The 24,769-nt window shown below is 52.3% G+C and overlaps 1 protein-coding gene across 1 annotated transcript in view; it reads right to left on the reverse strand.

The window, feature by feature from the left end:
• Positions 1–386: 386 nt before the first annotated feature.
• Positions 387–24,769, reverse strand: part of Itga11 (integrin subunit alpha 11) — a 106,930-nt gene continuing 82,547 nt past the window's right edge. The window contains exons 17-30 of the mRNA XM_032910844.1: positions 23,956–24,098; positions 22,597–22,707; positions 19,508–19,593; positions 17,803–18,010; positions 13,933–14,031; positions 13,375–13,451; positions 11,631–11,720; positions 9,967–10,057; positions 8,607–8,720; positions 8,354–8,440; positions 6,343–6,453; positions 6,108–6,203; positions 1,540–1,653; positions 387–1,074 (exon numbers count right to left, since the gene is read on the reverse strand). Of these exons, the coding sequence (XP_032766735.1) occupies positions 1,003–1,074; positions 1,540–1,653; positions 6,108–6,203; positions 6,343–6,453; positions 8,354–8,440; positions 8,607–8,720; positions 9,967–10,057; positions 11,631–11,720; positions 13,375–13,451; positions 13,933–14,031; positions 17,803–18,010; positions 19,508–19,593; positions 22,597–22,707; positions 23,956–24,098 (1,499 nt within the window). The 3' untranslated portion in view covers positions 387–1,002. The remainder of the gene's footprint in view (positions 1,075–1,539; positions 1,654–6,107; positions 6,204–6,342; positions 6,454–8,353; positions 8,441–8,606; positions 8,721–9,966; positions 10,058–11,630; positions 11,721–13,374; positions 13,452–13,932; positions 14,032–17,802; positions 18,011–19,507; positions 19,594–22,596; positions 22,708–23,955; positions 24,099–24,769) is intronic.

Genomic DNA, 24,769 nt, shown 5'->3' on the forward strand with positions numbered 1-24,769 from the left:
ACAGGAGCCCTTCCCCCACGCATTAGTGCCTGGGAGGTGTGTGAGTATATGGGTGCACGTGAGTGCGTGTGCATGCATGCATGCGTGAGTGTGTGTGCACGCGCGCGGGGGCGTGTGTGTGTGTGTGTGTGTGTGTGTGTGTGTGTGTGTGTGTGTGTGTGTGTGTGATATGCAAAGAACAGAGGCTTCCAACCACAGTGCGCCTGCCAGGGACAAGCTGCAGTTGTCAGACAAGTGGGTACGGAGAGCCACAGATTTTTATCATCCTCAGACTTCCTAGCATGAGTTGCCTAGCAACCAAAGCTGCTGAGAGGAGCTGCGGGGGAGGCAGGAGAGCAGGAGTGAGTGGGTGGTGGTTACTGCTGGAGAGCTCTGCCGCTTTCCGATGTTCCGGAGGTACCCAGCATCCTGGTTCCCACCTGACCATCTGGCACAGTCCCTGGATGCGTTTCCACCACTGGCCTGCAGCTGTCATATCAAGCCACACAACTCTTGTTCACTCATGGAGTTCTTTGGGATCTATCTGTGGAGAAGGGATGTCTGTGCTTGGGAACCAAGAGCAAGGGTGAGAGGTGGGGATGTTATGCTGCGGGCCTTGGAGTCCTGAAACTCTAGGTCTAGACAGGGCGTGCACAGTGGGCGTGTATTTGCTAGCTTCCCCTTGAGTTTCTTCAGAAGTGGGCAAGATAAAAACAACCCTAGCACCTTAGTGTTTGGGGCAGCAGATTGCCTCCACGGAGCCTTGGGGGAAGGCTTCGAAGGGTCCCTTTTAGTCTTTAGGGATCTGTACTGGAAGCGTCATAACCTCTAGTAGAGAAGTTGCTCCGGACACGGGCTTGAGGTCCATCCCACAGGGATCAGTTACCATCGTTGCAGAGACGAGCTCAATGCAAAAGTCCACGGGTGTCCTCTTTGCTCCAGCTCTGTGAGGCCACAGGCCTGGGCCCACACACCCCTGGACTGGTGTCTGGCCCCCATCAACTTGAAGCTTCCTCTGGATCCTCACTCCAGCTCTTTGGGGACGGGGCCCAGGCCGGGCTCCCTCTTGCGCTTGGCACTTTTAAAGAAACCAAGCTGTGGGGAGGCAAAGTGGAAAGTGTCAGGAGTGGACAGGCTAGGCGAGGTTTGCTGCTCCTCTGTTAACCTCTCAGGTTTTCTCCTTAAGAGGGCTTCCCGAAATACCCCTCCTCCCCAGCTCACCCTGAGTACCCTTACTCCCTAACTCAGCGTGTGGACTGACGCCAAATGGGTGGAGTCTTGGGCCAAGAGACAAGAAGTCAAGCTGGGTCACCCAGCCCTAGTTAGCATCCCTCTTAGGGCTTTGCTTTGAGGTCACCTTGCTTTTGACCCCACCTTGCTCTCTTTTGAAGTCATGGCCCCCCTTCCCATGCTACTGTTGAACTGCCTTCTAAACATTATTTTCTATTGTGGGGCGCGAGCGAGTGCACACGTGCATGTGCTCGTGTAGCAGGCAGAGGTTGACAGGTGTCTTCCTCAGACAGAGATGCTGTTCCTGTCCCCTCCCTACAGGAGCCTCACCTTCCACAGTGCCAGGACCAGCAGGGCCAGCAGCAAGAGGCCTCCCAGAGAGCTGCCCACGATGATCCAGATGGGGACCTGCCAGTCTTCTTGCTTGGAGATCTCAAACGTGACCTGCGAGAGGAGGGGACCAGGGCAATACTGTCACAGCTGCAGGGTTTCGACAGCAGCCCAGGGCAAAGGGTGGCACATGTGCAGGGTGGGGCCACATCTGTTCCTTTGGGAGATGTGGGAAGGGACATGTGGTACAGCTGTCTCACAGCAGCTAGTTCTGCCCAGTTGACCTCTGACTGGCTGAACGGTGGTATGGGTTCCATGAGCTGTGCTCTCTGTGGCATTAGCTGTCTGCTCTCCCCAGTTCTCCTCCACGCAAGCTACTCTTTGACAGCCCTCTTGGCTGATCCTCATTTCTGTCAAATGCTCCCCATGTTGCTCTGTTGCAGGTGTGACTTCTGAGCCCCAGGGTCACTTGGGGAACTTAGGGCTGAACCCAGGAGGGCTGTTCCAATTGTTGTTTTCCTTCCTTTTCTTCTTTTGGGGGTGGGGTTTAGGGTCGACTGACCTTGTACTTGCTATGTAGCCAACAATGACCACGATCTACCTTTTAAATATAAGTATATATTTAATTTTTAGGATTAAAATTGCATTGCCTCCTTTCTCTACCCCCTTCTCTGACCCCACCTTGCTCCCTTTGGAAGTCACGGACCCCTTTCTTTCCATGCTATTGTTGAACTGCCTTTTCAACATTAGTTTTTACTGTAGGACTCGAGCGCACACATGCATGTGCACATGTAATGGGCAGAGGTTTACATCAGCTGTCTTCCTCAGTCACTCTCCATCAGAACAGTGTTTGAGACCAGGTCTCCCACTGAGCCTGGAGCTAGCTGATTTGGCTAGACTGCCTGGCTAGCAAGTCCCAGGGAGCCTTCTGTCTCTGCTTCCAAGCTGTGGTTTTACCTAAGTGCATGACCCTGAACAGATGCTTTACATAGGAAACGAACCCAGGCCCTCATGTTCGTGAGGCAAACACTTTACAAATGGAGGCATTTTCCTAGCCCTGGACCTGGAATTCCTGACCCTTCTGTCTCCACTTCTCAAGCGTGTGCCACCTCTACTCTTGATTTCTGTGGTCCTGGGATTGAACCCAAGGGTTTGTGTCTGCCAGGCAAGCGTTCCATCAAGGAAGCTGCCTTTTAAAAAAAACATAGGAGAAGGAAAAAGAATGGTGGTGCACACCTTTAACCCCAGCACTTGGGAGGCAGAGGCAGGTGGATCTCTGTGGGTTCAAGGCCAGTGTGGTGTTTATATAGTGAATTCCAAGACAGGCAGAACTACAAAGAACCTGATGTGAGAGAGAGAGCCCGGAGGCTGGGGAGATGGTGTGCATATTGCATATTGCCTAGAACCTGCTCTGGGCAGGTCACAAGCACTGGTATCTCCAGCTCCAGGGTGTCTGATGCCCTCCTCTAACTTCTGTAAGCACTTTCACACATGTGTGCACACAATGCACCTGTGCACACACAAACATACACATTTTTAAGCCTTGAAATAAGTGTTAAAAGCAAGAAAACAAACATAGCTTAGCCTGGGTCATTTCCACTCCTCCTCAGACCAACAGTTAGAGAAAATTACATTTTTTCTTTTCAAATGAAGGATGGCCCAGTGCTGTGGGAGTCACTACTGGGCTGGTGAAGGTGCCCAGCCAGGTGGCATTCACTATGCTCTCGACCTTGCCTCACTTCTGCCTTCCTCTGCACTCCAGGTTCTAGATGATCCAGCAGCCCACCTGACTGTGACCCCTCACCTCTAGACTTGTTTCCACCACTTCTTTCTCAGCAGCTGCTGGCGACACTCCTTTTCCTCCAATGGCGCATCAGCAAACCATCTCATTCTACCTTGGAAATCCCTAGAGTGTGGCCAGCCCTCCTGCTTCCTGGCTCTGACCCTGCCATCTTTTGCTGAAGTCTGCATCAGCCTCCTACCTCAGTCTCCCCTCCCGCCAGCTGTCCTCAGCTTGCAGAATGAGGAACACTTCCCCTCAGATGACAGCATGACCCCTGCTCAGAACCTGGAATCTTCTCATGGCATTCAGGCGGAAGTGGTTCTTTCCACCTCGCTGACCTCATCCGCTGTCCTCACTCTGCCCCAGCCTCTACCTCATGCCTTTCTGTGCTACCACTGTGCTGTTCTCTCTGCCCTTGAGTGATCGACTCCCCCACATATCTGCACAAGCTCCCATATCCCCATGGTGCTGGGGAGAGCATGGAGAAGCTCTCCTCAACCTCCTTGTGTAGAGCTCAATTGAGGGAACTGTGTTTACTCAGTCCGGATTCACTCTCACCTGTGGACTTTTTTCTGGGAAAGAAGGCAGAAAACAAAACAGAACACTGTCCAGGGTAGGATGAGCAGAGTGGGGCTTCTTGGCTCTGCCCACTGCTCTGTCCTCAGAGCCTGGGGTGAGGCAGAAGCAGCCACAGCAGCTAGAGGGATGGTGGACTGTTCACCTCACTCCCTGTGCATCTGAGACAGGTCACAGTACTCAGGCCTCACCTCACACAGCCTCAGCTTTCCCTTTGAGACAGAGGCAAGGGGCAGGCCTTAGGGGTGTGAGGTGGATCTGCTTGCGTGCTCACAGGGCTCAACACTTACATGCTTTTGCGTCATCCCCAATGTCTGGGTGGGCCTTTGTGCTGCCTTCCTTGCCTATGGACCCTGCCATACTGGGCACTACATGACCTACTGTCGGGTTGCTGATTTCCTGAAAGTGATGCACTCAGTACAGTAGGATTATTATTATTATTATTATTATTATTATTATCATCATCATCACTATCACTATCATCATCATCATCATCACCATCATCATCATCATCATCATCATCATGTCATCTTGGGCTAGGAAGAAAGTTCATCTAAAAGATAGCCAGGTTGTGGTGCTGGCCCATGCCTTTAGTCCCAGCACTCAGGAGACAGAAGAGGAGGATCTCTGAGTTCCAGGGCCTCTGGGCTATACAGAAACCCTGTCTCAAAACAGAAAACAAAACAAAACAGAGCTACTCATGTTGGGAGAGGGATGGTTTGGGGATGGGGCAGCTTCCTGGAAACCTGACACATCTTTGAAGAACTTTTTCACAGGGCGTCTCCAGAAAGTGTATCCTGGACCCTCCATCCGTTACTTCCCTCAGCGTAGCCGTGCTTCCTGACTTCACCACGCTTGGTTACTACCGAGCTCTACTGCTTAGGTCACCTCTGAATCTGCTGCCCAGGCTGCGGGAAGGGGGACGGAGCCCCATCACATGCAGAACGAATAAACATGGTTGCAAAGGAGGCAGCTGGTGCCCTCTCCCGGAGAGGAGACACAAGGCTTAGGCTGGGGACCAGGATGTGAAACTAACCCTCGGTCACCACAGTTCTTAGGAGAATCCCTGGCTACAGCTCCTGGGCTTTAGCCCCTTGATGGCCTGTACCTGGAAGGCTGCAATTACTGAAACCAGGCCTGATGGTGTCCCTTTGCCTGGCCTGTCTTGTTCCCCTTCCCCTTTAACCTTGCCTGTGTGTAACTCACTAGCATTTCCTGAGACCGGTAGGTGAGGTATCCAGAGCCTACAGCTCAGCCAGCAGTTCTGAGCTATGGACAGTTGGGGGCAGCAAAGTCCTACGCCCAGCTGCCCCATTTACACAAGGAAGGCCTGATTTTTCTCTAAGACAACTTGTTTAGTAGCTTTCTCCCAGAGTCTCACCTCTTTCTTCTACCTCTTGAAGTCAAGGTAATCCAGGTCTATGTGGTTGTGTCAGGTTAAAAAAGAGCCCATCACTGAGGCCTCTAAACCCTGCTTCCACCCCTACCCCACCCATTGCTGCCTGCATTCCCTTAGAGCTGCTCCAGGCAAGGGAAGGATGCTAGTCTAGGCTCCAGCAAGCCCAAAACAACCTCACTGGCAGGGCAGCCCATCTGGGAGCCACCATTAGGTACATGGATGTGGGTGTCTGGTCTCAGTATCCTCTGTGTGAAACTCTGTGTGAGACACACAGGTACCCCTTTATACTTCCCCATAGCCCAGAGCCTGGCGCACTGAGGCACTGTGCCAATGCCTGAGTCTGGTCCTTGCCAGTGTGCTCTCTCTCTGTGTGTCTCTCTCTCTGTATCTGGATGTATGTGGGTGTATATGTATGTGTATGTATGTGTGTGCATATGTGTATGTTGTGTATTGTATGTGTGTGTGCAGTGTATGTGTATGTGTTATATGTTTTGTGTTGTATGTTTGTGGTGTATGTGTGTGTGTGTGCGTGTGTGTGTGTGTGTGTGTGTGTGTGCGCGTGTGTGCTTTATTTTGAGAGTCTTTTACTGACCTGGAGCTAGGCTAGCTAGTGAACAAGCCAAGCACCTGTCTTCACCTCCTGGATGCTGGGATTACAAAAAGCCACACCTGGGTTGTGTTTTTCTGGGTTTTGAGCATGGAGTTCAGGTCCTCATGCTTGTACATCGAGCACTATACTAACTGAGCTACCTCCCAGTTCCCGCCCCAGCTTTCCCCTTTTCCCCTAGGGGAGGGATCCCTGGGGCTCACCTGTCGACTGGGATCCTCCTCTCGGAAGATGAAGGGGCTGTGGAACTGCCTCTGCAAGGCGGCATTGACTGTGATCTTCATAGACCTGTACTTGAGCTGTACAACCAGGGCCTCCTCAGAGCCTGGCTCTGGGAGCCTCTGTTCCCTCTCAGGCAGCCCCAGGTAGGAGACTCCCCACAGCCGCCACCTCCCTTCCTTCCAGTCCTGCTGGGGTGGGGTGGGGTGTCTAACTTACTGCTTTCAGGGACATCAGCCACAGGTTCCCCACCAGGTAGAAGCTGGTCTCCTGGTTGGGGGCTAACCTCACATTGCAGATGATGGAGACCACATCGGAGTTGCTGTGATTCTGTAAGAGAGTTGTCGGGGATCAGCAGGGGCTGGAGGACAGGGCCTGTGGCCCGGAATGTGAACAAGAGCTTGGGCCACCAGACAGACGAAGGCTGGAGCAACTGGGGATGGGAAACAGATGGCAGGGACAAGGATAGAGGTGTGTGGGGACACAAGGGACACCTGGAAGACAAAGCAAGGCGGCTAGATTTGACATTCCCTTTGAAGTTGTGCATAATGAGCAGAACCTCTGTTCAACCTCGAGGATTTGGAAATCACCATATGAACAAGCCAAAAGATAAATAAAGGACAGTGCGGTAAATCGCAACAGATACAGAAAAGTACTGCAGGAATTAAACTTCCTGATGCAAACTTCCAGGGAGTGTCTCGGTCAATCGATCATGCATACGCACATGCACAGGCCTAGAGCAAGCATCGTATTCAGGATCAAGACAATTCTGTTCGTCCTGCCCTCAGTTCTGTTTCCACTGCCCTGGAGGTCAGAGCCAGAGTCCTGACAGGAAAAGCCTTTTGTATGGATTGCTTGGGAAAAGTGGCAGAGGCGGAGGGAAAGATACAAACACCTTCATCTTGGAGCAACTGAACTTTGCTAGGGTAAAGTTATTTTTGAGGTGGTCTTGTGCCCTCCCAACTCTACCCAAATCATGGGTGAAGTGTGGCAGGCTTCAGAAGTGCTGTGTGGGGGCCGGCAGGATGGCTCAGTGGGCAGAAGTACTTGTAGCCAGAATGCCACCAAGTCTGATGACCTGAACCCTGGGAACCCATATGGTGGAGGGAGAAGTGACTCCTGTATGACCTTTGACCTCCACATGGCTGTCATAGCACATGTACACCTACACACACACACACACACACACACACACACACACACACGAATGGATGTGAAAAATTTTGAGTGCTTCATGTAAGAAATCTGGGGAAATGAGAGCTAACTCACTGAACAAAGCTGCCGGGCACAGGTAGGAATTCGGAAAGTTTCTTTTTCTCTCTTCTCCTCCCCCATACACAGGCTATGCCTATTTTGTCTAGCCAGTCCTCCCGGCTGAGCCTACCTAGTCCATCCTGTTTATGTGGTGTTAGAGATTGAACCCAGGACTCCATGTATCATATTTAGCTTAATAAATTATTTTTTAAATGTTTTTCATACTGGGTAGCGGTGGTGCCTGCCTTTAATACCAGCACTTGGGAGACAGAGGCAGGCAGATCTCTGTGAGTTTGAGGCCAGCCTGGTCTACATAGTGAGTTCTAGGATAGCCTGAGCTACACAGTGAGACCCTCTCAAAAAAGGTTTTCACTAGCATACATTAGCTATACATCGTACTGGGTTTATTGTGATTTGTATATACTGTGTATATTATGTTTGGGTCATATTCATACCCTGTTACCCTCTCCTGCCCTCTTCAGACTCCTGCTAACCCCTCTTCCCAACTCCAGATCAATAAGCTATTTTTAAGTTACATTTTAAAAATGTGTGTGTGTGTGAGAGATAGAGACACAGAGACAGAGAAGAGAGATACAAACGTGCGTGCGCGTGCACACACACACACACAGACAGAGAGACAGAGAGATAGACACACAGAGACACACACAGAGAAAGAGAGAGAGAGACAGACAGACAGAGAGAGAGAGACAGAGAGAGACAGAGAGACAGATAGACACACACGGAGATATCTATATCTATATCTATCTATCTATCTATCTATCTATCTATCTATCTATCTATCTATCTATCTATCTATTGAGAGAGAACCAGGGCTGGAACTCAAGCGGTCAGCTTGGTGGCACGGTCTTTTACCCATGGACCGTCTCACTGATGCCACACTCGGGCAAGAGAGAAGGCCCTGGAATGGGGAGGCACTCGAACCACGCTCCTTGGCTCTTGGCGTAGGAATACTCACCCTCTGAGGGGCATGGCTCAGGTCTTCCTCAGTTGGGGTACTCCGGTACTCTGTGCTGTTCCCCCAGATGTTACAGGATGTGTTGACCTGCATGGAAGGCACACACATATGCAGGGTTCTGAACCTCACTCCCAGCTCCCCTTTTTCTTCCTCCACCCAGACAGGCCCAGCCCCCGGGAGCACCCGGATGGCGAGGAGTGTGCTCTGTTTCCTTCGTCCCTCTCCCGCGTTGCTCCCGAGGGAACACAGCTACCTGGTCTGTGAAGAAGTCCTTCAGCATCAGCAGGCGGTTGCCACCCCTGGTGGCAATGGGCACAGTAATCTTCATCATCACCCCGTGGATGGGGAAAAAGCCCAGGTTCTGCACCTGCAGCAGGAGGGGAGTCAGCAGTGCAGCAGTCCAGGGGCTGTGAGCCCGCAGGGACCCGTCAGCCCTGAACACAGGCCTCGGCAGGCCCGGTGCCTGCACCATGAAAGCAAGACGGTACCAAAGACGGGCTCTGGGACCCTGGAATATGTTCAGTGGGCAAGAAGTCTGGAGATCAAGAACTTCTATGACCACAGAGTGCTCTTGTCAGGGGTCACTTGTCTGGAGACTAGGACTGAAGGTGTCGCTGTCACTAATCAGGGGAGGATGGCGAAATGAATGTGTGTTGTCTACCTGCTGGGAGCACAGTCAGGATTTCAAGCTGGGCTTTGGGGGCTGAGATCTGGACTATGGCCCCGAGCTTCCCCTGAATGAGCTGCGAGGTCATGAGTAAGACAAACCATGTGAGGCTTGGGGTGCAGCCTGTTCTAGCCACCAACCGTCCCCAGCCTACCACAGCTTCAGAGGTGGGTGAGGGAACCCTGGTCCTCTGTGGCAGGGGCTGCTCAGCTGCTTTCTGACTGTCATTCTCCTTCCTTACGTGACAGAAGCAAGAGCAAAGCCACCCCTCCCAGCTGAACACTGTGTCACAGATGTGAGGGCTAGCTGCAGGTATGGGATGCCCAGGGAAGCTCTTAACAGGAAGGAGCACACTTCTTTCTCTCTGCTTTCTTGCGGCCTGGGCTGACAGTAGGGTGGGTGGAGCTGCAGGCATCTTGGGTTGAGAGATGAAGCTGGGCATCTCGTGTCTGGGATGCCGTGAGACGCCTGAGTGGGTCTACAAAGCTGACAACTCTGGGAAGAAAGAAAACCTTCCCCTGTTTACACTACCGTTCTTTTGTTTTGTTGTTGTTTTGTTTTTGTTTTTTCAAGACGGGGTTTCTCTGTTTTGAAAACTTGCTCTGTAGCCCTGGCTGCCCTGGAACTCAACCTGTAGACATCAAACTCAGAGATCTCGGCCTCTCTTTCCTCCTGAGTGTGAATGCCGGGATTAAAGGCCTGTGCCACCACCACCTGACTTTTTGGTACATGCTAATAACTGCTCCCAGTCCAGCCTGGACATCCTTCAGATGAGGGTGAAACCCAGAGAAGGAAAATAACTTTCTACATGCTGTACAGCGAGCTGGTGGCAGAGCTGAGAGGCTGAGCTGAGGCCCTGCAGCCACTCTAGGTCTTGCCTTACAATTGGGGTTCAGGGTTCTCCATTCTGCTCCTTCACTTTTTCTCAGGTGCCCTCTAGCCTTACCTTGAAAACGCAGTTGAATGGAGGCCCGATGCCATCATAGCTCTCCAGCGAGCTGTTGGCCTTGACCTCGAAGTGGCTCAGGCTGCTGCTTCTGCAGAGACCAAGGAAAAAAATGGGTGTGGGCGGAGTCAGAGCTGACAGGATGATCCAGAGCAGGGCAGAGACAGACCTGGGCCGGCTTCCTGGAACCTTGTGTCTTATGCGGCCACAAGGGCACTGTCTTGAGGATTCATAGGATTGGTAGAAATGAATGCTCTGGGCAGAGACTGCTTTCTGCCATGTGCGTCTGGGAGTCCTAGGCTGGGCACCATGGCCTGGTCTTTCCGTCCGTGGCAGGACTTCTTTGCATCCTTGTCTCCTGGGCACCCTCCACCTCATAATTCTTTTCTCTGTGGTTGGTGGCTGGGGACTTCCCAGTGGATTAGAGCTGGTTCCTCAGCAGATTGGGGCTAGCGCCCTCTAAGAGTGGTGGAAGATCAGGCCCAGTGTGGCCTGGTGTCTGAGTTCCTTTCTCAGTGACATTGTTGTTGGGAATTGTTGGTGCAGTGATAATCAGAACAGAGTTTCTTCCTTCCTTCCTTCTGTCCTTCCTTCCTTCCTTCCTCCTTCCCTCCCTTCTTCCTCCCTCCCTCCCTCCCTCCCTCTCTCCCTTCCTTCCTTCCTTCTTTCTTTTTCTTTTTTAATTTGGAGACGGAGTTTCATGTAGCATAGGCTGGCTCTTTATATAGCAAAGGATTCCCTGAACTTCTGATCCTCCTGTCTCCAGCTCTAGTGTGCTGGGATCTGAGTTTGGGATTATGGATCTGTCTGGTTTATATGGTGCTGGGGATGGAATGAGGGTTTATGCACACTTGGCCAGCACTCTACTACATCCCCAGACAGGTGTGAGGAGTGAGTGTGTGTGTGTGTGTGAGTGTGTGTGTGTGTGTGAGAGAGAGAGAGAGAGAGGAGAAAGTGTGTGTGTGTGTGTGTGTGAAGTGTGTGTGTGTATGTGTGTGTGTGAGTGTGTGTGAGTGTATGTGTGTGTGTGTGTATATGTGTGTGAATGTGTGTGTGATGTGTGTGTGTGTGAGTGTGTGTGTGTGAGTGTGTGTGTGTATGTGTGAGTGTGTGTGAGTGTGTGTGTGTGAGTGTGTGTGTGTGGGGCTAGGTCTGGCCTTCCATCTTATTTTGAGGCAGGGTCTTTCTTATTTCCTCTGCTGTTCTGTCCACTTAAGGCTAGCTAACCCACAGGTTTCTAGATGGTTCTCCTGTCTCTGCTTCTAGGAACTCGGCTCAGGTTGCTAGAACCATTTCACTGGCCCCACCCAGATTGACTTAAAAATAAGATTTATTTTATTCTGAATTATGTGTATGTGTACATATATGACTGTGTGAGGGTGTATGTGAAAGCAGTGCCTACAGAATTCAAAAGAAGATGTCAGATGCCCTGGGACCAGAGTTACTGGTCGTGAGCCATCTGAGGTGGGTGCTGGGAAATTAACCTGGGATCTCTTAACCACTGAGTGGCTCTCCAACCCACGGCACTGACTTTGAAGAGTTCTGTTTTTCATTTCTTTCACAGCTTTGTGTGCTGGGGACCTCCTTCTGACCAGCTTCATGCTTGCCTTCACTCGCTCAGGTCCCTCCCTCCACCACCTCCCTCCTGCAGATGCATAGCCCACCTGGTAAAGAGGACGTCTGCTTCATATTTGAGGTGGAAGCGAAGGAGGGCCGTGTTGTCATCTGCGGTGCTGTCCTGCTCGTGACTGTCGCTACAGGGGGAGTTGGGATTAGAGAGGACACTGCCACAGGGATTCTAGAAGCTGAAGGGAGGATGGGCTGGCTTTCCAGGCTGCTGGGTTATGATCAGGCCACCAGGGAAAGCTGGGGTGTCTCCTAGAGGCTGGGCTAGTAGGTGGGAATGGGCCAGCTCTCTCTGTAGACACGCCATCAGAGAGGCCTTTGGGTAGTTCGTGGCCACTGCCTGGCTGTGCCACCTTCTTGATGAGCCTCCCCAGCTGTGGAACTGAAAGTGAGGATGAACTTGGGACTGGGAGAAAGATGAGCCTTGAGGAAAGTCACCTACTCTGCCCTGGGAAGAACAGTGGGGTTTACTGTGAGGGAGCTCACTGATTCCTGGTCCCACAGGCTGCAGTCTTTGCAAGACCCCAAGATTTCAGCTTGTACATAAACTGATTCTACTCCCCAAGCTAGGGAGTGAGGCTGAAAAGGGGATCCCCAGAAATAGACTGACACCCCTGACCCTTCTTGCCTACCCCTGGCTTACAAATGCCCATGACCACCACTGTGGAAGTGTATTTACTTTCCATGAGAGGAGGATGTTCTGCCCCAGGGAAGAGCCGGGAGGCCCCAGCATACCAAGACAGTTCACAAACTCAGCCGTGTGTCAGTTGAGGTGTCTGAGGACATATTTTAGTATAGCTGGTGGCCAGCACGGGCTTGCGTTGGAGATCCCCAGCCCACCTGTGACTCAGGGCAAAGACGGTGACGTTTGCTTTTCCTGGAGGTTTACTACTTAGTGGAGGGTTTTGGATGCTCTGAGGCTTCTGATCAGACAGAAGCTACCCTGTCCTCCCCTTCTTCCTCTCTCCATCTCACACAGAGGTGATACTGTGAGAAAGGAAACAATTTCTTGCTGGCCCAGGGAGACTCATGGGTCAAGCTGGAGCAAGCCACCTCCAAGAAGCCTGAGGGACAGCTATAAAGACCCACATAGAGGAAGGAAAATCCCCTTAAAAATAGAAGTGCCCAAGGTAAGTACTATGGTCCATATTGACCGTCAGCCAGAGTCACATCCGGACCTGGCTGTGATGGCTTGTCTAGATTGGCCTAACTGAGGTGAACCCTGAGTGTGGGCAGCACCATGTCCGGGGGTCCCAGACTGAATAAAAAGGAGACTGTGCACTGAGCACAGAATCCCACCTCTGTTTCCCGGACGCCATGAAGAGCTGCCTCAAGTACAGCCGCCATGCCTTCCCCACCATGATGGACTGTGCCCTCAGACTGTGAACCCCAACAAACCCCTCTGCCTTTAGCTCCTTGTGCCAGGCATTTTGTTACAGCAGCGAGAACAGAAGGGGTGCGATTAAGTGTCCAGCTCTCAGTTGTTTACAGGCTCTGTGGTTGGAAGTCCACACAACCTCTGCTGATTGTAAGGGGCTGCTGTGCGGACTGACTGATGACCCGGAGCTCTTCTGACTGACTGCTGCCTAAAGCTCTCTCCACAAGTTCAGGGACAGCCACTGTTACTTGTGACTGAGCTTTGGGATGGTCGGAAAGCAGCTCCCATCCCCCACCCCAACCCCTCCACCAACTTGGGTCAGGGAACAACAGGTTTGTCAGTGGGATCCAGTGGGCATGGGGGAGCAGAGGGTGAGGGGGAGACTCTGGGGGGTGGGGCCTGACCTGCCGGCACCCAGATGGATCTGAAGATGGTGCAGGAACACAGACTTGCTGAACTCGAAATCCAGCCGGAAAGCCACCTGTGGAGAAGTGGGCCTAAGCTGGGGCACTGAGGTGGGCTGGTTCTGGCCTGCTTTTGACTATCACCTCACGAACCCACAGAGAATGTCTGGGAGGGAGGTGCAGGGCTGTAGAATAGTGAACTTGGGTCACCACAGGAGCAAAGACAGCAGCTCCCCGTGTGGGTGTTCCCCACCCCCCCTTTCTTTTTTTGAGACAGTGTCATGTAGCCCAGGCTGGCCTCAAACTTGCTGCGAAGCTGAAGATGGACTTTAACTCCTGACCTTCTGTGTCTACCTCATGAGTGTTGGGGTTACATGCGTGCTCCACTCAGGGCTTCATGCATTCTCGGCGAGCGCTTTACCAACCGAGTTATGGCCCCAGAAAGAAACTATACTTAGAACCATGCTCAACCCTCCTCCTGCTCTCTGGGCCTCTGTTTGCTCCCCACTGTCTGGGTCCCAGGTTCTGTCCCTCCCTGCTGGGCCCCTCAGCCTTTACCTTGGCCTTGGCCCTGAAGAAGGGGTAACTGACGTTGCAGACTTTCTTGTGTAGCCGCCTCTCCTCATTCACACACTCGATGCTGTTGTCTGAGTCATCCTGGGAGGGACACAGCCATAATCAGGGAGGCTCCAGTCCTCGGTCTGCATGATCACCACAGCCAGTCTCCACCCCATCTCAGGGACCACCCCATCCTGACCATGGGAACTAGACACCCGAAATGCCACTTTCCAACTACCTGAACCACAGGGGCCCCTAAGGATGACGACGGGTATGGTTGGTTCAGACTAAAAGCTTGCAACAATAAAGGGGAGGGTCTTGCCCAATGGCCAGGTCAGTAGACAAGTGCTCAGGTGTATGTTGATGTCCCCTTGTGACTGGGGAATTGGAGCTGCGATTGGGACTCTGAAGTCTAGACCTCACTCAGGCTGTGGACGGTGGCTTGGCTGGGGTGGACACTTGGTCCACTCAAAGGTTGGCAGCTGCTCCAGGTTATGACCTCCCTGCCGCCTCAAGTTTCCAGGTCCTAGAGCCACAGAATTATATTGCCTGGTCTCCAACAACTTTGTATGGGCAACACTACTCCATACTCTGGGGTCCCGGATCAAAAGGGAGAAAACAAGCTGACCACTAGCATTCATTTTCTCCACTGCCTTTTGGACACAATAAAATCAGCCACCCTGTCATCTTGCCATGGTGGACTGTACCATTAAACCATGAGCCAAAGCAGACCCTTCCTCCTTTAAATCCCTCTGTCCAGTGCTGGACCACAGCAAAGAGAGAAGTAATTAATATAATTTATAATCCAGAAAGCTAGCCATTGGCTGGGCTTCCCCATAACTCAGCTGTGATGATTCGCTCCAAGGCAGGGAGGGCTTGATTCAGAGCCAGACTCAGGCACTCATTCAGGTACCACACTCACGTGTGAGTATGAGTGTGTGCTGTGTGAGTGCAAGTATGACTGTGTGCTGTGTGAGTGCGAGTGTGAGTGTGTGCTGTGTGTGAGTGTGTTCTGTGTGAGTGTGAGTGTGTGCTGTGTGAGTGTGAGTGTGAGTGTGTGAGTGTGTGCTGTGTGAGTGTGTGTGCTGTGTGAGTGTGTGTGCTGTGTGAGTGGGTGTGTAAGTGTGTGCTGTGTGAGTGTGTGTGCGGTGTGTGCAAGTGTGGGAGTGTGCTGTGTGAGTGTGTGCTGGGTGAGTGTGGGGGCTGTGTGAGTGTGTGTGCTGTGTGAGTGTGTGTGCTGTGTGAGTGTGTGTGCTGTGTGAGTGTGAGTATGAGTGTGAGTGTGTGCTGTGTGTGCTGTGTGAGTGTGTGCTGTGTGCAATCTGGTCTCCATGGCATTGCCTGGGCTGGCTAGTTTTATGTCAACCTGACACGGGCTAGAGGCATTTTTGGGAACAGAGACTCTTCTATTGAGAAAATGCATCCCTAAGATTGGCCTAGGTAGGCAAGGGCATAGTGCCTTTTTGTAATAGGTGACTGATGTGGGAGTGCCCAGCTGATGGTAGGCACTGCCACCCCTGGGTGCTATAAGAAATCAGACTGAACATACTATGGAGACAAGCCAGTAAGCAGAACCTTCCATGGCTGTGGCATAAGCTTCTAGGTCCTGCCCTTCTTGAGGGCCTGCTTTGAATTCCCTCAGTGATGGTCTGTTACTTGGAAATGCAGGATGAATAAACCCTTCCTTCCTAAGTTGCTCTTGGTCATGTGCTTTACCACATCAATAGAGACCTAGTAAAGACAGCCCGATTCCAGGCTTCTGCGCTTTCAGATGGTTTGAGCAGGCTAACATGTATTTCTACCTGGCCATGAAGGGGCTCCTATCCCAGAGTCCTCTCGCTAGAGGGGACATGGATGGCATGTGAAGAAGGCAAGGACCACTAGCCTAGCTCTCTATCTCTGTGGAGGGACCTAGCGCTTCGTAGAACGTATCACCCACTGGTGTGTGTGTGTGTGTGTGTGTGTGTGTGTGTGTGTGTGTTGTGTGCCCATTCACACCAACATGCTCATGTTGGCTCTTGTTCCTCAGGGGCTGGCTCCGTACCTCTTCTGAGACAGTCCCACTGGCCTGGAATTCACCAAGTAGGCTAGTCTAGCTGGCAAGCAAACCCTAGGGATCCCTTGGCTTGTCTCTCTCTGCCCATGGCTGGGATTAGAGGGCCACTGAATGACTGCTCTAGCAGTGGACAGCAGTGTAGTTTTCCTAGGCCAGAGTCTGACAGAAGGATTCGTCCTCGTTACCAACAGGCCCTCATGGAGGGACATCCTGAGGGCTGCCTGCCTGAGGCCCAGTGAGGGGATGGAAGGGCACGGATAGGTGATCTCTCCCTTTGCAGGATAACATTATTTCCTCTGCTTCTCCCCCTTGGCTATGAAGCAGCTCAGAAGTCCAGGGAGCAGGGAGGTGCTTACCTGGCTTCCTCTCTAGGTGTAGTACTAGGTAGCACTTCTGAGGAGGAGGAAGAGGAGGAGGAGAGGGCAGAAGGTCCCCTCAAACATGTGCTCTGTACTCCACATGGATACTGAGACCCAAGAGGACAGGAATCATGTCTGAGGGGTCCCAGGTGCCCCTGACACCCACACCTGACAGCAGTGTCCTGCTTCACTCAGGGGACACGCTTTGAGGGATGCTCCCTCTATGCATTTAGCTTTGGTCCAGCTCAGAACAATGCCAGGGAAGATGTGTTTGAGACAGGGCACATGTCCTCGGGAAGTTTGGGATTTTCCTCTTGTGTACGTGTGAACATGTACGTGGCACATGTAGGTGTGTGCACGTGCTCATGGGAGCCAGAGGACAACCTTGTGTGTCTTATCTCAGGAGCTAGCTACCCTGTCTCTTCAGGCAGGCTTTCTCATTGGCAGGGAGCTAATTTGGTTCCGGGCATCTTCCTGTTTCCACCTTCCCTGTGTCGGGGCTGTAAGTGCTTGGCTTTCACATGGGAGCTTTAGGGATGGAACACTGGTCCACAAGCTCGTGGTGTGAGCCCTCATTGTCGGAACCCTCTGCCCAGTCCCTAGTTAGAGGCAATGATGGCATCCTCAGAGAACATACCCAGAAGCCTGGCAACAATGTGGGATGGGAGCCCCCTTGGGGCTTGGGAAAAGATATGCAAAGAGCTGGTCCAGGACAGAACTCTGTCATGAAGCACAGCCTAGAGTGGTTCACGCTCACTAACTAGCTGTGTGATCCTCTACCCGCTCTATGTCTCACTCGGTCTTCCTTAATACAATGGAGAGAACTCCCTCCCAACCAAGCTACGATATCCTCCCAAGGATTCTGTGTTGACCATGTATTTAGTATTAGCATGAAGTAGTGGCCTGAGGGAGCAGCACACAGGTAGAGGAAATCCCAGGCAGGCCCTGGGTTAAGCAGAGGACCCAGGCGTGAATGAACAGAATCCCAGGCAGGCCCTGGGTTAAGCAGAGGACCCAGGCGTGAATGAACAGAGCATATGGGAGCCAATGGTGACCAGGGGTGGGGGGAGGAGGGGCATCAGGGTATCAGGGTAAGAGAAAAAGTGGCAGGAGGGGCCTTGAATGTGACAATAAGGTATCTAAGATTTGTAGGCAAAGAGGTAGGAGTCTGATCCTTGTGGGTCTGAACAATTGTGAGCACATACACATGCTCACAAGCAGGGCCAGGACGGCAGCTTCAGACATTCCTCTCCTATTCTCAAAAGATGCAGACTCCCGGATAACCATGATTCCCAGCTCTGGACGCTGAAGTCTAAAGGAAGCTTTCAAAGCTACCTGAGTGTAGATGACCCAGTGAGAACCCCTTGGAGGAGGAACAGGACATAGCTCTGTCAATATCTCCTCTACTCCTCTGCTGTTGGCCTAGGTCAGCCGAGTGAGCCGCGGAGGTCCTACCTTCTGGATCAGGCTGGCAAACTGCAGGTTCTCTGACTGGGAGATGTTGAGGACTGCGCTGTAAGCATTCTCTCCTCTGTTCTCCAGCGTGGCCTCTACGGCTACCCGGCGCCGTGTGCTCTCTATGATGAAGACAGTGGTGTCGAAGGACAGTGTGTAACTGGAGCAGTCCTGGGCCGGCCTCCTCAGCACCTGTTGGCAGTACTCCCTGTGGGAAGAGGTCGCTGGCTATCAGGCAGGCGAGATGGGGCGGGGGTGGGATGGGAAGGGTGAAGGGGTGAAGCCGAGCCTCAGGACTGGTGCAGAGACCTGGGGATGGGGCCCCTGGCCTGTCAGGGCCTGTGGGAACAGACACCGAGAGAAGGAAGTGGATGGAGGGGCCAGCAAAGAGCTCGTGCTTCCAGCCTACGGCTTGCACTAAAGCCCCTGCTCTCACAGGCTGTGCCTGCCTCAGGACTTAGCTCTCCTGTTTCACCTCGTTAATCACAGATCATCTCTTTACTTCCTTTTGGCCTTGGCTGCCAGGAAGCTCAGCACTAAATCTTGATGACTTTCCTGTCGTTTACATTATGTCTCATCACATCAGAGTTGAGCAGAGATGATCGTAAAGTTCATTATATACGTTAAAAATGTGCTCATGAGTATTCCACCATAGTTTGCCTGGTGCCCCAGTCTGTTTCCTCCGGGAGATCGTGGGTGCTGTGCTCAGTCATGTCATGCAGAGAGCTGGTTCTCTTCTTTTACCGTATAAGTCCTAAGCAAGTACACCAGCACCCTCTTACCCTCTTACCATCTTTACACTAGAGGGACTAGAAAGCCCTGGTGTTCATCTGTTCATCTGGTGGACCTTAGGCATTACCTTGGGTCTGTGGTTAGAGGACAAGATCAGAACTCTGGATCATCTGTCTCTTTTTTCTATGACTTTGTTTACTTATGTGTACGTGTGTTTTATCTGCATATATGCCTGCATATCATGTGAACGTCTGGTGCCCAGAAGATGGCATAATATCCCATGGAACTGGAGTCAAAGATGCTCGTGAGCCTCCATTTAGGTATGGAAATTGAGCTGGGTTCTCTGGGTCCCCTGGAGGGACAGCCAATGCTCGTAACCACTGAGCCATCTGCCCAGCTTCCCCTCTTCCTCATTTGTTTTCTGACAAGTCTCGTCTCACTCTGGCTGGCCTGGAGCTCACAGAGATCTGCCTGTCTCTGCCTCTCAAGTGCTGGGATTAAAGGGGTGCCCTACCACACCTGAGCTCCTCTCCCCACTTCTTAGAGAGTCTCGTGTAGCCCAGACTGATTACTTGAATTACTCACCCACCTTGAATTACTCACTAAGTAGCCACAGATGCCTTGAATTTCTGATCACTTCCCTCAGTGCTGCCATGAGGAATGGGCCACCACATCCACCTACGCTACCCTTGACTTCGTGCATGCTAGGCAAGTGCTCTACCCACTGAGCTACATCCCTGTCTCCCTAGCTCCACTTTCTGTTTCGCTCTCCAATGGTTTCAACAGAGCAGCTGAGGCCAGCAGAGAGGGAGGGGAGTTGCCTGAGATCACAGGGGAGTTAGAAGCTATTGTTCTGTTAGTATCAGAGCCATGCTGTCTGAGTGACAGCTGCATCAGGGCAATCCAGCCCTTGGGGAGCTCCAGGCCACCAGCAGAGATGGGTCCGAGGTGTATGGGACAATGAGTCACTTACATGGCAGTGGGCAGATCACTTCGAGCATCCAGTACAAGGTCAGGGACACAGTGCTCATCCTCATTACAGCCATTCCAGAAGGGCACCTGCAAGGAGAACCAGTATGGGAGGGGACCATGGCCTCCACCCTTAGAATCCAGGGCCTCCAGCATTTATCACTTGATGCCAGATGGGCCTCTGCCTGCCTTGCCCTCCCCCAACACACCAGCTTGCTCATTCCTTCACTCCTGCATAGATTCTCCCTCCTCTAAGAGAGAGTGCTCAGCCAGGCTGGCAGCACAGGCTCCCCGCCCAACAGCACAGTTCCAGTTAAAAGGAACTGCCCGTCTGCTGTGTCTAAGGTCCATAACATTGGAGACATAGGCTGAGAAAGGCACCGCATCTGCTCTTGGATTGTGCGGATGACTGACATGTGAACAGACGGGGCTCGTGTGAAATGTGTAAGAAAAGCAGAGACAGGAGCAAGGGAGACAGAGGTAGGGCTGGCTCTTTGGGTCTCTAGGTATTCAGGAAAAATTTCAAGGTGGGGACAGTGGGTCAGAGTTCTGAAGCATGAGAGGGCGAAGCGGATGCCCCAAGGGGAGTGGGGAATCCAAGAGAAGGCTGGAAGTGCAAAGGTCCTGAGACTGAAGAGACGAGGTGAACGGAGGAGACAACTCCATAGTTCAGCGCCGTGGAGAGAGAGATCAGGCAGAGGAGGAGAAGGAATAAAAAGCCGTCAGATCCTGTAGGGCCTTGGGTCATCCCTTGTACCTGACAGGAACAGGAGCTAGCTAGTAAGTACTAGCACAGGAGGGCCTGCTAGACAAGCTGACAGGGGAGGGAGGATGGGTTGGGAGGGACAGGGCTCGGGGCAGAGAGACCCGGGGAGATGGGGTGACACTCAGGAGGGGTGAGGATGGCATTGGCTTGCTTAAGGTCTCAGAGGTGGGTCACTAGGAACTAGAAGCTCTTGGGGCCAAGGGAGGGAGGGGTTCTTTTTCATATTCTGGTAATGCCGGCACCATTCTTTCAGAACCCTAAGATATATTTCAGAAGCTTGGCTTGGAAGTGTGTGAAGCATGGGGTGTGCCCTGTGGCTCATCCACAGGGTCTGGATGCTGAAGCCCAGGCATCAGTGGCAGTCAAAGCTATTGGTGGTGGTGGGGTGGGAAGTGAGGGGGTTGGGGACAGGGCACCTGTCTCAATATTCCTCCTCCTCTTCTTCTTTTAAGATTTATTTATTTATTTATTTATTTATTTATTTATTTATTTATTTATTTAATGTGAGTACACTGTCACTCACTTTAGACACACCAGAAGAGAGCATTGGATCCCATTACAGATGGCTGTGAGCCACCAGGAGATTCGAACTCAGGACCTCTGGAAGAGCAGTCAGTGCTCTTAACCGCTGTTCCCTGGCCCCTCATTAGCTCTTACTAAGACAGACTGGACCCTAGTTTAGACATATTGTTAGAGGGACCCAGTCTACAAAGACACTGCATACACTTCACTAAACACCGGCCACAGCCCTGGTGGTTCAAGTCTCTAGCCAGCCACCCAGTAAGCTTGCAGAAGACAGAACCAGTCCTCAGAAGTTCCAGCTAGATGATGAAGAAGGATGCACTCAGTGTCACAAACTGGCTTAGCTCAGGGTCTCTTGTAGTCTAGGCTGACCTTGAACTTGCTATGTAGCAGATAGTGACCTTGAACTTCTGATCCTCTTGCCTTCCCCTCCTGGGTGCTACTACACCAAGTTTATGCTGGGTGGAGAGGGGACCTAGGGCACTGAGCATACCAGGCAAGCACTCTGCCAATTAAGCCACATCCCCAGCCCCTTAGGTCCCCATAAACTGGGTGTGGTGGTGCCCACCTGTAATCCCAGAATTCAGTTGGTGCCCTGTTCCCCCTATACGCTCAGTGACTCTCTCTGGTCCTATCTATCTTTCACCTTTACCCCACTCCCTCACTCCCACACCCTGGAGACACCCAGCCAGTTCTCCCAGCTTAAAGCAGGCCTTCCCCCCAACTCCTTACCCCGCTGGCTCTGCAGCTCTGAGTTCAGATTGACCTTTAAAGTCCAGCTCAAAACCACCTCTTGCAGGAAGTTCCCCTGCCCACTATCTAGGGTGACTCATGTCCTCCATCTCCACCTGGCATCAGGATCCTGAGGGTATCAGGGGGCATCATGGGTGACTGCATGTGAATCTGCCTCATGGGCCTCGTGAATGAGCATCAGACACCCATTCTTTTGCGGTACAGACTTTGTAATTACTGTGTTAGGTAAGTCAGCCATTAGGAGCGGCTTCCCTCCCATGCCGGCCCAGTGACTCACATGGGAGAGAAGGGACAAGAGAGAACAGGGCGGGCTTGGTGAGAAGCTGGGAGGGGCTGAGGGAGGATGGGTGTTGTGGGGAGGGCTGGAGGAGTGTGCAGGGATGGGGTGCTATGGAGGATTTGAGGGGCCGTGGGAGTGTGAGCAAGGCAGTGCAACACAGCTGCAGACCCTACAGTCCTCTCACAGTACTGGAGAGATCAAGCAAGGGAGCACTTGGTGACTCTGAGGCTATGGGAGGGGCTTTGCTTGGGTGCCTGGGCCTCAGAAGCTGGTGAAGTCTTTTCCTAATGCTTACAGTCCTATGTAAATCCTGCCTGCTCTTCTAGTCCACTTAGACAGAAATGGAGGAGGTGCTCTCCAGTGGACTCTTCAGGGAGCAAGCACCCCAAATTGTTAACAGAGGACTTAGGGACCCCTAGAGCTGGAAGCACTGGTACAAAGAAAGCTTTTGGAGTTACTTAGTAGCAGGCAGGGAGTCTGTTACTGAGTTGTTACTGAACAACGAGAGCAAGCTCAATGCAGCTGAGTCCTTTTCTGAAAACTAGAGAGGTAAGAACCAGAGGTCACAGGGTCACAGGTTCCTTCTGGGCATCTCATTTCCCCAGCGGCCACTCAGTGCCTTCCTGTGCAGAGGGCAGGGGAACCTAGTGAAGGAGTCTTGTCCTGCTGTTACTGGCTGTGGCTCTCTGGGGACAGGAAGCAGCGGGGTGAGGGAAGGACTCAGTCATTCTCATCAGGTCTGGAGACAGGGTGGCAGAGGGGCAGGACGCACCGACACTCTGAGCGTAGTGGGCCAGCCGTTGTCCAGCATGGGGCCATGGTCAGGGTCCTCTAGGGAATATTCCACGGAGAAGGCCACTGGCTTCACGTAGTCGGCAGTGTCCTGTGGGGAGAGGAAGGCGGAGTTCAGAGAGGGGAGACTACGATTTCTTGGGCCAAGACTGCACACATAGAACTTCCACCTCTCTAAGATGGCGGACAGTAGCCTGTGGCCCTCAGGGTAAGTCCCCGTGTGGGTAACGGTTCTGTCAAGGTCTGCGGGTGAGAGTGTATGCCAGTTCGGCGTCCTGAACTTTCACCACACTCCTGTTTGCCCTTCGAAGCCCAACTCTCAGGACTCAGATAACTTGACCCTTCAGGAAGCCTGGCAGGCAGCTTTCTCCTCCCTCCAGATCTGTGACTTCAGCTTTTCCCACGGCATTGACGCCCACTTTCTCTCTCTCTCTCTCTCTCTCTCTCTCTCTCTCTCTCTCTCTCTCTCTCTCTCTCTCTCTCTCTCTCTCATATCTATATCTATCACTATCTCTCTCTCTCATATATCTATATCTATCACTATCTCTCTCCTATATCTATATATATCTCTCTATCTTTCTCTCTCTCTCTCTCTCTCTCTCTCTCTCTCTCTCCCAGGCTGGCCCCAAACACAGCCTCCTGAGTGCTGTGATTATAAGCATGTAATACCACACCCAGCTAAAAAATCCACCTGTGTGTCTGACTTTTTTCCCCAGCAAGGAATAATCTAGAAACCTCTAGGTGTAGCCCAACCATTGAGCCTTATAATGTTGAATGAATGAATGAATGAGTGAACATGTGATTCAGTTAGTCTTGACTATGGATGACAAGTGACCGGGGAGTTCCAAGCAGTCTAAAGGCACCCATGCTCTAGAGCTGTGGTTAACATACTTGGTATTTCTGTATGGAGTAAGCCTCTTTCTCATTCAGTGATGGGCACCAGGCCACCACCTCTCTTGGGATGCCACTGGCCCATGTGTCCACGCCTCTGCCTGCTTCATTCAGTTTTCACTCCATTCTGTTGCTCTGCCCTTTCTAGCGATGGGTGGTGGCCCCCTCTCTCCCTCATCTTCTCAGAGGGCTCTCACTTCCCTAGTTTCATCCCTTCTGGGGAGGAAGAGCTGGGAAGGCAGGTGGGCAGGATAGCCATGAAGGCTTTTATCTGGGGCCTGAGGAGGGGCACTGGCCAAGGTTAGCCATGCTACTTCCTGGCTCTCTACTGAGGGCTCAGAACAAGCCCCTGGCAACCACGGGGCTCTCACTTCTCCTACAGATGTTCCTCTGTACCCTTCCTCTGTAGGGCTTAGGACCTGACCCGCTCATGGGCTGCCGGGCTCACCAGGACGTGGAAGTTGATCCTTTGACAGTGTTCCTGACCAGAGGAGAGTAGGACAGCCCTGTTGGTGAACTGGTCTGCACCCTCATCCAGATGTGCCCGTGGCATATACCGTCTCTCATCCATGGTTGCGTTGTACCTGATGCCTGGAAGAGGAGAGAGGGCAAGACCAAGCTGGGGCTTCATCCACATCTGCTGACCTGTTCAGCCCCTCATCCCTCACAGGTGGCTGGAAGCCAGAAGCTTCTATATGAGGAGCAAGGACTGTGTTAAGGAGGAAGGGGCTGAAGAGGAGGAGATGTGAGAGGCAGGAGGGAGGACGAAAGAGGGACGTAAGCCTTGGGAGAAGGCGAGGGACCTGAGTGAGGCCAGTGTTGCTCAGCTCTGCCCACAAATGACCTCCTCAGCTCTCCCCCAACACACCGTTGCCTCACACCGTTGCTCTGGGCCTGTAGGAGCTTCTCCTGGAGGCTTCACTCACACTAAGGATGCTCCTCAGACTCTTGTCTGTATTCTGTGGCTTGAGGCCCTCAGCACTTAGCTTACAAAAGTTTGAGAGAATGGCAGAGTGCCTTCTGTTCCCCATGCTGCCCTCTGGTGGCTGTGTCCTTGAATCCTTGTCCTGCCATAGATGGAACATGCAGGAAAAGTGCACAGCCACCAGGCTGGGATGTGCCCTCTTATGCCTCCCAAACCCTTCTTGTCTTTGCTCTTGTGCCTTTATCACTGAAGGGGACACTACCTGTGGTCACTAATGCATCCATCACTTCCAGGGCTGCCTGGTTCAGGAAGTGTGTGCCCGAATCCAGCCTGAGGT

The sequence above is a fragment of the Rattus rattus genome, chromosome 8 (genome assembly GCF_011064425.1).
Source record: "Rattus rattus isolate New Zealand chromosome 8, Rrattus_CSIRO_v1, whole genome shotgun sequence".
Taxonomy (NCBI): domain Eukaryota; kingdom Metazoa; phylum Chordata; class Mammalia; order Rodentia; family Muridae; genus Rattus; species Rattus rattus.